Raw genomic sequence first — 12,506 nt, 5'->3', positions numbered from 1 at the left:
TCTGCACCGTTTATAGTATTTAATCCTTTAGTTTGTGTGATCCACGGATTGTTGTGTTGAAAAATTGGTCTAAAATGTCCTTAAGTGTGCAGTCTCCCACAATTTTAAATAATAAGTTAGAATCTTAAAGTCATCAGGTGTGCCTGGCCTTAGGCAGCCCAAATGTCAACATGTCTTCTTAATCAGCACTTTGGGCTTGGTATGATCGGAGTTAATGACAGTCCACAGAGGACAACAAAACAGATCTAAATGAACACAACAATTTTCTGATTTAAGACATATTAGTAAAATCTCTTCCTTTTGCAAACCATGAAAAAACCTATTCTTCATTCAAACAAAAATCTGATTGAAAATACACAACAATTTTTCTAAGACCTGCACCAGTCAACTCTGTCCTAGACCTGGACCAGTTATCAATGCAACCTTTTCCATCATCCAAGCAGACCAGAAAAAGAGCCCATGGCTGCAGAATCAGAGTCCAGTTAACCAAACACTGCTCCATTTGCACACTCCTTTTGTCTCAGTCCTTGTGTTGTTTTCTCCATAAAGCCATGTGATCATATTTAAACTACATATGTTAGCGTGTTGTAGTTGTGTAGGTCACAAACACCATCCCTGCTTCCCAAATGAACGAGACTTCTAAGACAGACACAGAGCGCACAGGCTTGGATGTCCTCTCCAGCAGCGCAGATGTCACTAAATAAAATATTTCATAATCCTGCCCAAATCCTCTAATCACCATGACAACAGGCAGCAGGGAGCCAGAGAGTGGTGGAGTGTGGACCCCCACTTTCTCCTTCTCTCCTCCCTCTTTTTTCCCCTCTGTTTGGAGGAATTTGAGTCCACTCTGTTAGAGTTTTGCCTCTAACGCTTTCTCTATCACCTTATAGAAGATTCCCATCGATTTGAGAGTGACAAAATCGACAATGGAAACAAACTGGTCAAGTGAAACACTCAGGCTTCTTAATATAGGGTAATTAACACTGTGCTGCCACTGGGTTTGTTTAAAGATGGCCGAAAGTAGAAATATCCATTCTAATCAATTGGAAAACTCTGGTTTTAAATATAAAGCCAGTAAAGAAGGGGCCAATAACTGCAGCTTACCAACTGTCCACTGGAGGCTGCCTGCAGTAGCACTGGGAACGACATACACAGAAAATTGAAAGAAAACGAACTCAAAAGTTAGGAAGAAAGTTTATCCAAAATCTCTAATTTTAAAGTTTGACTCATGCCCCCTTTCTTAACATGAAGGAACTGGGTCTTATGAGCTACACTGCAGGAGCAGCTCTTTTGTTTGGTTAATTTGTGTTGCTTCACTTTTCTGGAGCTGACACGTCATCCCTCTTTTTATACATTTTAAGTTTTCAGCTCTATTTTTCTCTTCTTTCCCCAAGACAAACCTAATAACAACTCACTGTGAGGTGAGGTCAGAGACAGAGAACTCAAACAGTTTGAAGAACAAACCTTGAGACGCTCTCAGGTTCGAGTGCGATCGTTAACTACCGGCTGATTGAAAATCTTCATTGTTGCTCAGACCATGGCCAGGTCTCTCAGATGTTTAAGCTATGCATGCCCATGCACGTGCAGGTACAGTAGCACAGGCTGAAGGCCTGCAGACTTCTGTATGATGATAGGATAATGGAGGTGATGACCTCACGGGGTGAAAGGACCTGTTGCCTGGTAACAGTGTGGAGTGTGAGTGTGTGTCTGTGATGTTGACCAGTGTTTCCAGGTAAGAGAAATGATGATGGTACTTTAAAAGAGAGAGCTGCACATCTTCAGGTGTGTGTGTGTGTGTATCGCACATGAAAACACACAGTGGTGATCTGTGTAAACATTTCCTGCTGCTGGGATTTATTTTCTTTCATTTTTAGAGCCTTTTCTGAAGCTCACTCGACTCTGTGTGTGTGTGTGTGTGTGTGTGTGTGTGTGTGTGTGTGTGTGTGTGTGTGTGTGTGTGTGTGTGCGTGTGTGCGTGTGTGCGTGTGTGCGTGCGTGAGTGCGTGTGTGCGTGTGTGTGTGTGTGTGTGTGTGTGTGTGTGTGTGTGAGTGAGTGTGTGCGCGCAAGACATAAATGATTAACTGGCTCTCTTCTCTCTCCTCTTTTTGTCTCTGCAGGTATTCGGCCCCAGATTATGAATGGGCCTATGCACCCGCGCCCCCTGGTGGCGCTGCTTGATGGACGCGATTGCACTGTGGAGATGCCCATCCTCAAAGACCTGGCAACAGTGGCTTTCTGCGACGCCCAGTCCACACAGGAGATACATGAAAAGGTACGGAAACCTTTCTTTAGATGCTTCAGTTTCATCAGCACATGGCTTACCCGAAGGTCCCAGCACTGACCTTTTAACCCCTAAAAAATGTAAAAAACATCCCGGATGACTCACCAAGCTTTATCCAAAATCTTTATTGCTTCTTTAAAAGGTGCTTCTGGATAGACAAGCTTATTGTAGCCGCTTTTGTTTATGTGTGTAATTAACTATAATTAGTTCCTGTTGATTCCCTGGCACCTCTGTGTTTACTTTCTTAAAGTAGAAAGTGAGAAAGATAAAAGACTAATGAACTGCTCAGGAGAAATAAACAGTACATTTAAAGTTGTGACTTACTGGTTGATGCAGCCACTTCACAAATTGATTAATGTATTTGATGCATGCCACCACATTTCTCATTACTGTATTAATATTGAAGTTTGATTATAACTGTCATCATTATAGAGCAAGGATTCATTTCTTATAAAAGAAATCATAGAAAAGGGTCTTTAAAGCAGCTTGTTTCTGAGGCAGCAATCCATTATAGTTAATATTTAAAGCCCAGGTTTGGATAGTCTCACTGGTTGTAAAGCAGATTTAAACTGAGTCCTACTGATTGAGTGATATCACGCACATCAGCAAATATTCATAAAATTTGACACACTGAAATGTTAAAAGAGAGCACAATGAGATTCTTTTATACCAGAATTTTAATCAAATTTTTTGTGCTGCACTACATCTTTGACTGTCTTTCCCTGAGAGCTGACTTTAACAGATCAGTTACGCTCTGCAAACAGAAGAGAGTAAAAGGAAGAAGTGTGAAAAGGCCAGACCACATTATGTTTATCTTTTTGTACCTCTTAAAAAAACTTAAGACCCACCTCTTTTAGGAGCAGTTAATCTGGACTCTTCTCCTCTGTAGTCTCCACCCAGCTACTTTGATCCACTATTATACACTTGATAAAGTTTAAAAACTAAAACTTTTGTTAATTGCCTCTGGACTTGATATTTGTGCTGAAAATAATCTTATAATTCAATTTGAAATATTGATAATTTTGACTTTGTTATTGCACTTTTTTTTTAGATGAATCAAGGGACGAAGTGAGGAAAATAAAACAATCAAACCTTAGCCCAGGCAAACCCTTAAAAATAATGTATGAATAATAAAAATGTTGAAATAAAAATCCTTGAATGAAAAAGTATGATGCACTTCAAAAGGGTTAAAAATATAGATGCCAAAATGTAGAATGAAAGTGAAGGAACAGATGAATCTTCCATGGCAGGACAGCAATAAATCATTAATAATTGTAAATAACTGGTTATTAAGAGGTATGAAGAGAACATCACATCAGAGAAAACAAAAGGGGGAAAAAGATGAGGCAAAGATGAAATATATTGGTATGTAAGGAAATAAGTGGGTAGAACAAACAAAATGAAAATCTGGGATCAGGAGAGGAGTTAGTTAGAAAAGCTGATTTTGATGATCATGATGATAGTGACGTCAAAAAAGAATCTGGCTGCTGATTGGTTCAGTTGGTGTTACTGCAGAAATTATGACATAAATCCAAAATTTAGAAAATCATTTTAAAGAAATTAGACTTCAGCTTCGATTCTGTATGTCAGCACCTTGGACTGGACTCGAAGCACTCAGTAATGTTTCCTGCCTTCTCTCGCTTTGCTTCTTTGGCACTCACTGCCTGATACACCATGTTATTGTCTGTTTGCTACGACAATCACTGTTGATGTGATACTGGATATATCTACATTACTCTGTGGTACTGACTCATCTTTAACTTTCAATGCTTTCTTTGAATAATTTGCCTTCACTTCAGCGCTAAAGAAATGGCTCTTTCCCCTCTCTGTGTCTCATCCTCTATGATGTTTTAATCATATTTCAGCCCACTGGCTTGTTCCACTCTCCCAGTTCAACTCTAATGGTTTCATCACTGACTCTAATCCCGCTGGGTGCTGAAGTGCTGCTTTGTTAAATAAGAGGGAGGAGGAGGCTGCTAATAGAAAGGCAGGATAATTGTTCTCAGACAGAGTGGGTGAAACATTTGTCTTATTTTACCGCCTGTACACCGAAGCCAAGCACCAGCAATTCTAAAATCCAAGCTGGAGTTTTTTTTGTTCGTTTCAAACTGAGAACGGACAAGGCTCTACTTGAAACAAATGTCAGCTTCCACCTACTCTCTGAATCCACAATAAATGCATTTTATTAACTGTTTGTTCTCATACACATATACACAAACACAGTGCAAGCAGGCTTAGCTCAGTAAATTGCACTTATAGTTACACATTACCCATACTGAGGACCCATCTGGGAGAATAAATACTGGCAGAGTTCCCACGACCATAACCGAACAGCAGAGGATACAGATGGGGCACACTGCGCATACACGCACACACACATTTGCCAGCATCCTCACTGCAAGTTTCAGCAGTGAAGTACTGTTCACACACAGCTATATAAACAAACTCACACACCAAGCAAGCAACACAAGCACAATGCTGCCTTTCTGTCTGAATGTGAGCAGATGCAGCGATTAAAGGGATCTGTCATTTTAGGATTCATAACATATCACTCCAAGCCAGTTGTGACCTGTATAGAAGTCTCTGTTTTCAGTACATGATAAAGGAAAGTTAAAAGACAACACTTCTGGTCTATTAAATCAAACAGTAACATCCTCGAGGAAACAAACAGATTGTTGAACTGCAGGAAGAGAGAAGTGGTGTGTTTTTCAAGAGTCTTCAAATGATGCTTAACCGTCAGCCACTGATTTAAGGTTTTAAGTGCAGCTGTTTTTGTGCCAAGTAAAAAGCAGCACTAAAAATGTCAACCACTGTTAAGAATGCAGTTGAAAAAAAATTACCTGTTTCTCCCTCATCAGTCGAGACAAATGGAGCGTGTCGTGTCTGTCACAGGAGAATGGCGGTGTTTTGACTCTTTCAGCGTCTGGGACTTTTTTAATAGTTGAGAGCAGAGTGATAGACGGGAAACATTAGGAAAGAAATATTTGGCAAAGGTCTTGAAGCAGAGTTGTTTTCCTGGCGACTTCCTCCATCCAGTGTAAGCTCCCTGAATTAAGCCTGAATGACTTTGAGATAACCCTGACAGAGAGAAGTGTACAGCATCTTTTTGATTAGACATTAAACCAATTGCACATTATCAACTGATTACTCTTTGTCTGTGATAATCCTCTAAAAAGATGCAAAAAAGAACAATTTTCTAAATTAAGTGTGATAAACAACATCTCTATATTTTCTCTCTTAATCAAATGTTTGATTCTGTCTACCCATGGACATGTACCAGTAGGTGTTTGATGGAAAAGTATTTTATTTCTAATTTATTTGACAGTCCAGCAAGTTGTTCTACTCGTGTAGCTCATTACAAAGTAAACTGTGAAGCCTTAGCATAAAAACTCAGCGTAGGCTTATCTCCCCATCACTCCAGAGTTTCAGCTGGTGTCTCAGAGTTTTCTACTTGTGTTTTTTTGAAAAGTCTGTTTTAGCCCAATCCAATATCAATTTCTGAGGCACAATGTGACTGTTGTTACAGCCCTTTTAAAAATGCTGGTTAAACGTGTAATATGTACGCCCTGGTGAAGTCCCATCTTCTGTATGTAAAGATGATTTTCAACTACAGGAACTTGCTCAAGAAACTGGGGACCTTTTAAGGCAGGGGTGGCCAACCAGTCAGAGACTAAGAGCCACAAAAATTACCGTGGTACTACAGAGAGCCACATCATGCACGGGATCTTACAAACACACTTCCTCTGACACAAAAAACAAAATGACATAAAATGAAAATCGATACATTTCCAATTATCAAAGCGAGGTTTATTGTGTTTGTTAGTGTGTTTAAATTTGTACTAGAGAAGAGAAACTGAAACTTAAGTATCAATGTGTGCATCCAAATATTGATCAACACTGATCCCAACGTTGGCATCAGTATATCAATATTTTAGATTGATCGGCACACCACTACTCCTAACTATATATATATATATATTTATATGAATGGATCAAAGAGCTGCATGCCGAAAGGCAAAGAGCTACATGTGGCTCCTGAACCACAGGTTGGCCACCCCTGATTTAAGGGAACTTTGCATTTTTACCAGCAGTATCAGGATCTAAATTTAGTTTGAGGAATATTTTGCTATGTCATAGAGCATGATCGAAAATAGCAGAAGAAGCCATGCTAATATGCTAATTGTGGTGTAACACATGACTGTATCAGCCCATCTGCTGCCCTCAATGACGTCAACTTGCAAGACCTGCACCTTTTTCTTGCCGCCTTCTCCTGGAATGACTCTGTAGTGCAGTCACTTTCACGGCTTCTCCTTACCTCACCTGCCTGATTTGTGTCATCATGGGACTCAAAAGGTTGAAACAAAGAAAACAGTGGGTCACATGTAGCAATTAGTTCCTTGAGAAGAAGTTCTCAGAACAGAAAATCCTAGTACGTCTGGTTAAAAGGCATAAATAATGTCAATATGTGGAGCTTGGTATGTACCTGTCGTGGTTTTGCGGCGCCGTAACGCATTATAAAATGACACACCAGGACACCAAGATTATTTAGTCTGAGGATCAGAATTAAAGGAAAAAGGCTTGATTCTTACTCTTACGTTTTATTAGCTTGGTAGCACAAACCAATTATTGCCAGGAAAGCAAGAGTAAGGGAAACATTTTTTAAAAAAGGAATAAGATTCTTTAAATGAGTGTAGCTCGTAGCTACACCAGGGCAGAAAATACCCTGCTTAGCTTAGCTTTGTATGACAGCTAGCTCTTAACACTAGTAAAAGCATCTTTTTATTTAAGCCTCAAATGATTCCCCATGCTGTTTTCTTCTCAAAATGAACCGACATACTAGTGTAGAATATAAATACAGCTTGTTTCTCTTTTACATGAGTCTTGTATTCATGTATTCTTTGCTGTGAATGTGAACTTGAACTGTGTGTGCTGGCTTGAGCTGCAGAAGAATTCTGATTAACACCGCTCAATAACCCACATCTCAGCCTCACTTCATGAAAACTTGCTCTGGTCTTGTGATCGACAGTGTGCTGTGATTCTGTGTCATCTCTACCAGCCAAGCTTACTGCTGGCCTGCTTCTCTTAAGTAATGAGATTAATGCATGAGGAGAGCTTCAACCTTGAATTCAGCTTCCAGCTTTGATTACAGCTCGCTCCAATGAAAAAAAAAGCAGTTATAAAGAAATTCTTGGCCATACTAATCTGGCTGGATTAGTTTAATTCAGTTAGGGAGTTGTGAATTTAAACCTGTTATTTAGCAGCTGTGGCTTGCAGCAGCTACTTGCTTATGCTTTCTGAGTTTCTCAGCAGCTGTCAGTCTACTTTATGGCCTCGCCTGCAGTCACTCCAACCTTGTTTGCATTGAGTCTGAGTGACAGTGTGACAGATATAAGCTTTGCCAAACACTCATTATAAACACACAGAAAACTACTCATAGAGAACAAACAAACAATCAATTTGCATTTAGATGAAGAACAGCAGACATAAAGTAAGGTGGAGGAGATGGTGGAAGCTTTCTGGAAAGTCGCTTTTAGAGATATCTGAATAAAAATGTCAGGATATGAACAGTGTAGGTATTTAGATCGCAGATTGTTTATGTCTGTAACACTGCAAACGATTCTCGTTTAATCCGGTGATAATGACATCTGCTCCTCTCTGTTTTCTCTCAGGTGTTAAATGAAGCAGTAGGAGCCATGATGTACCACACCATCACCCTGACCAGAGAGGACCTGGAGAAGTTCAAGGCACTACGCATCATCATCCGCATCGGCAGCGGTTACGACAACATCGACATCAAGGCTGCAGGGGAGCTTGGTGAGAGTGTGGGAGAGATTCAGACAAAGATAGAAAGAGGAGGAGAAGAAGCAGACAGGTCTCATGTCTCACATGTGGAAAATGTGAGCAGAGAGATAAAAAAAAATACAGCTTGAAATGAAACCAGACATTTTCATTAAGGAGAAGATATTAGGGCCTTTGGATGGAGTCCAAACCAAACTCTGCTAGCTCTCTCAACTTAGCATAAACAACATATGTAAGAGGAATGATCACACACTGTAAACAGAATATGTAATGATTCTGTTTGTATATGCAGAGCAGATGCTTGAACAGATATGAAACTCTTCCTCAGATTCCCATTTGGCCCCTTTGGCATATGTTTGGTTTGAGAGAAGGATTTACTGTGATATCCTAATTATTGTTGTTTCTTGTAACACATTGCAGTCACTGACATGGATTTTTTTCTTTTTATGGGCTTAATTAGCAGATATAATTATCCTCTCACACTTCACAGTTCACTTAGTACACAGAGCACTTTTATTTTGTTGAAGGTCTTAGAGAAGAAATTCTCTGTGATTTTGGGAACAAAACAAAAGCTTCACACAAATCTATATTCAAAACAGCTTCAGTAATTATAACCAACTTATCTTTTATCATCTGTGAAAGTCATTTTACTTTCCATCTAAAGTATCTTTGTTTTCATTGTAAAAAAAGATGTGTTTTCTCCTCTCGCTTTGTCTTTTCCAGGTATTGCAGTGTGTAATATTCCCTCAGCAGCTGTAGAAGAAACAGCAGACTCAACTCTCTGTCACATCCTAAACCTCTATCGGCGAAACACTTGGCTGTACCAGGCTCTCCGGGAGGGCACGCGGGTCCAGAGCGTAGAACAGATCCGCGAGGTAGCATCGGGGGCAGCCAGGATCCGAGGAGAGACGCTTGGCCTCATTGGATTTGGTGAGGAGCTGCTTTAGGATGTTAATGCAAAATGGGTGTAGAACTTCAACTGGTCAAACTGGGAGATAGTTGGGACAGATTCATAGATGTTTACGTCTCAGCGTAAATAAAGAATAGTTAATATGATGTCTTGTTAAACTTTACTGACATAATATCTGTATCTGTTTGGCCATCATATGCAAAGATACAGCCAAAAGGGCGTCCAGACCGGATCTGGTTAATATAATAAAATAACACAACATCAAAACACTAGCCTGAAAAACCTGAATCTCAAATGAATAAGTAATAAAGTGCATTCATTCATTCATTCAGTCTAAAATAATGTAACATTTTATAAATGGGTAAAAAGCCCCAGATATGGGGTGCCAGTCTGGTGATGTAGCAGAAAGAAGTTATGGTCTCTCATTTTTGTGACAATTAAAGAATTTCTTGTTATAATAATCAGTAAAACAAAGGTCATGTGCCTCCATATTTTTTATGGATTTGCTCACATTTTGCAAAGAGGCTCTTACTTTCTCCACCTAGAGTCCTGATTTTGTTTCCTCCCCTGCTTAGGTCGCTCAGGCCAGGCTGTGGCGATGCGTGCTAAGGCCTTCGGCTTCAACGTGATCTTCTACGACCCCTACCTCCAGGACGGCTTGGAGCGCTCGCTAGGTGTTCAGCGAGTCTACACGCTTCAGGACCTGCTTTACCAGAGCGACTGCGTGTCCCTGCACTGCAACCTGAATGAGCACAACCACCACCTCATCAATGACTTCACTATCAAACAGGTAGACAAAATGACACAGTCAGTGGAGCTGACAAAGCCTGAAACTTTGAAACTTATAAACCGCAGAGGGCTCTTATTTGTTTCTTTCATGTCAGGCTGCAGTGCTTTAAAACAACACTCTAAAGGGTACCAAGTTACCAGAAACACATCTGTGGATGTAGAGTAAAAGTGGCATCATTTTTGTATTATCTCTGACGTTGCTAGATATCCAACTTTTGCGTAGACAATCATACCTTATACTGACAAGCTAATGTCACTATGCCAGTACGCCGAGGCCTGCAAAACTTTGGGCAGCTTATCTCTAATTTCAATTGTTTGCATTAAAAAAAGCTTTTTATTGCCTATAAATGAAGTTTTTTTCTCGCTAACTGAGCAGATTCATGCCCCTGCTTACCAACAGAAAAACCCTTGAGTTATTGGGCTTCTCTTTGTCCCTGCTGCCACCTGGAGGATTTAATGTGAATTGCAATTTGTTTTAAGTTCAATGTTTTTTGGACTTCATAAACCTCTGACAGCTGTTGGAAATATTTTTTTCTATCTTTGAATGTCATGTATGTTCATTCTGCATCATCACTGACGCTCTTGTTTTTAGTCTTATTTCTGTGAAGATGAAAGGATTAGTGTCGTCAAATTGTCCCCTTTCTTTGAAAAGCCTTTTGTTTCCATGTCATTCTTAATTTGAAAAGGATTTGTTGGGGTTTATGAAAAAAAAGGCCACCCACACAGCACTGAGTCAATGACAATGACAGCTCCTCTGGATGTGTGATCTCAAACACACACATTTTGATTTTTTGATTGTTAAAAAAATACTGACATAATAATGCTGTGTGTCTGCAGATGCGTCAAGGTGCGTTTCTGGTCAACTCGGCACGGGGAGGTCTGGTGGATGAGAAAGCTTTGGCTCAGGCCCTAAAGGAAGGCAGGATACGGGGAGCCGCCTTGGATGTCCATGAGTCAGAGCCTTTCAGGTTTTAATGATCACACATTCAGAACATGACTGCAACATCTGCAAACTTTGAGCCCTATTTATCAAGCTATAAATCTAGCTGCTATAACACCTAATATAATGAACAGAGAGCCATTTTAACCACTTTCATTTACCTTTTATTTGAACAGTTTTTCCCAAGGTCCACTCAAAGATGCTCCCAACTTGATCTGCACACCCCACACCGCCTGGTACAGCGAGCAGGCGTCTCTGGAAATGAGAGAGGCCGCTGCCACAGAAATACGCAGAGCAATCACTGGTAGAGTGATTTTTCACCATATTTTAATTTTTTTTGCTTTTGTTGCCCAAATTCACACTCAGGCTGGAAAGTTCAGTGCTGTGATCTGTAATCTGCTATAATATCTCAAAACCACAAGATTTGGCAGCAACTAAAGATGCATTAGATCATAAAAAACAGGAGAAAAGTGAGGCCATGTTTCCTAAACAGCAGCATAGCCTGTGTGATAGGCCTTAAAGGTTTTTTTGTTTTGTTTTTGTTTTTTAAAAACAGCAGCTTACGATCACCTCTCATCCAGCTGATGATCAATCAATGAATCAATCAATATGCCTTTATTTAAAAAGCACCTTAAGTACAAATAAAATGCAATTTATTAAAAAAAACATAAACTGAATAGAATGGACTAGTGGTAGAAATTGTATTAAAAGAAAGATCTTAAAGTAGAGACTAATGCACACTTCTAAAATATATTCATTAAGGCAGTTTAAAAGTTAAGAAATGCCAAAACTTTAAATAGAAATAAGACATTAAAAAGTTAAAATAAACAAAATAAAATAAAGAAACTAGTGTTAGAATGAAAGTTAAATGAAATCACTAAAAGTAACAAATTGCTAAGATTATACGAGAAATAAAAAGAAATCAGACAAAAAAAGATTGAATCTAATAAAGAAAGTTAAAGTTATAAAATTTTAAAAGCCTACATAAATTTTGAATTTTGAAATTTTTGGAATTTGTACCAACTGCAGCTGATAACTGTGTTTTTGGGAAGAAGAAAAAGGAGAGCATCACAATAGTCTAGCCTGCTAGTTATAAAAGTGTGCTATGCTACTCGGAGAGAGAAATTACCTTCAATGGTAACATATGGACTTTGTTCATCTGTAGCTAGCAGAACATGTTGTTAGCCTGATGTAAATGGCTAAAAAATGTATGAGATCTGTTGTGATGCCCGTTTCCATTTCTGAACAGCGATAGTTGTTAATCAGTCACACAAATGATAAGGATCTCTAATTCCTTAGAAACCCAGAACTCCGTAGTTCAACATTATGACAGTATTTGAACTTCCCACCCTGAGAAATATCAAAGGAAAACTTCCTTGAGTTTCAGTCTTAACAGTCCCAGTGTTTAATCTTCTCTCCCTGTCACAGGCCGTATTCCCGACAGCCTTCGAAACTGTGTCAACAAAGAGTTTTTTGTCACCTCAGCACCATGGGGGATGATGGAGCAGCAGCCACAGGTTCACCCTGAGATCAACGGTGCCGCCTACAGGTAGGAGGGGGAATCATTTGGCCTCAGCAGGCTTCTCCCATCACACAGATATGTCGCTCCAGTCATCTCAACACCTGCAGTAGATGAAACCAAACACGTGGTGGAGGGTTAATTTAGATGTTTATATGTATGTTTGTCGCAATTTACATCTATTTCATAAAAGTTGGCCCAGATAATTTCATGTTTAGATTAGCCTCTTCATTTCTCAGTTTTCTCAACCAGAATGAACTGCTTCTC

The 12,506-nt window shown here is 39.5% G+C and overlaps 1 protein-coding gene across 4 annotated transcripts in view; it reads left to right on the top strand.

Annotated features, from left to right (window-relative positions):
* The window catches only part of LOC141794951 (C-terminal-binding protein 2-like), a 76,893-nt gene that overhangs the window by 61,650 nt on the left and 2,737 nt on the right, over window positions 1–12,506 (top strand). For all 4 annotated transcript variants that reach the window (XM_074675622.1, XM_074675625.1, XM_074675623.1 and 1 more), the window contains 7 exons: window positions 2,119–2,273; window positions 7,952–8,096; window positions 8,805–9,011; window positions 9,567–9,781; window positions 10,618–10,748; window positions 10,897–11,024; window positions 12,149–12,269. In XM_074675622.1, the coding sequence (XP_074531723.1) occupies window positions 2,119–2,273; window positions 7,952–8,096; window positions 8,805–9,011; window positions 9,567–9,781; window positions 10,618–10,748; window positions 10,897–11,024; window positions 12,149–12,269 (1,102 nt within the window). The remainder of the gene's footprint in view (window positions 1–2,118; window positions 2,274–7,951; window positions 8,097–8,804; window positions 9,012–9,566; window positions 9,782–10,617; window positions 10,749–10,896; window positions 11,025–12,148; window positions 12,270–12,506) is intronic.

This window comes from Halichoeres trimaculatus, unplaced genomic scaffold, assembly GCF_033239565.1.
Source record: "Halichoeres trimaculatus isolate MK-OKI-2021-1 unplaced genomic scaffold, fHalTri1.1 fHalTri1_scaffold_8, whole genome shotgun sequence".
Taxonomy (NCBI): Eukaryota; Metazoa; Chordata; class Actinopteri; order Labriformes; family Labridae; genus Halichoeres; species Halichoeres trimaculatus.
Note: the sequence above shows the minus strand (reverse complement) of the source record. Positions and strands in the feature narration are given on the sequence as shown.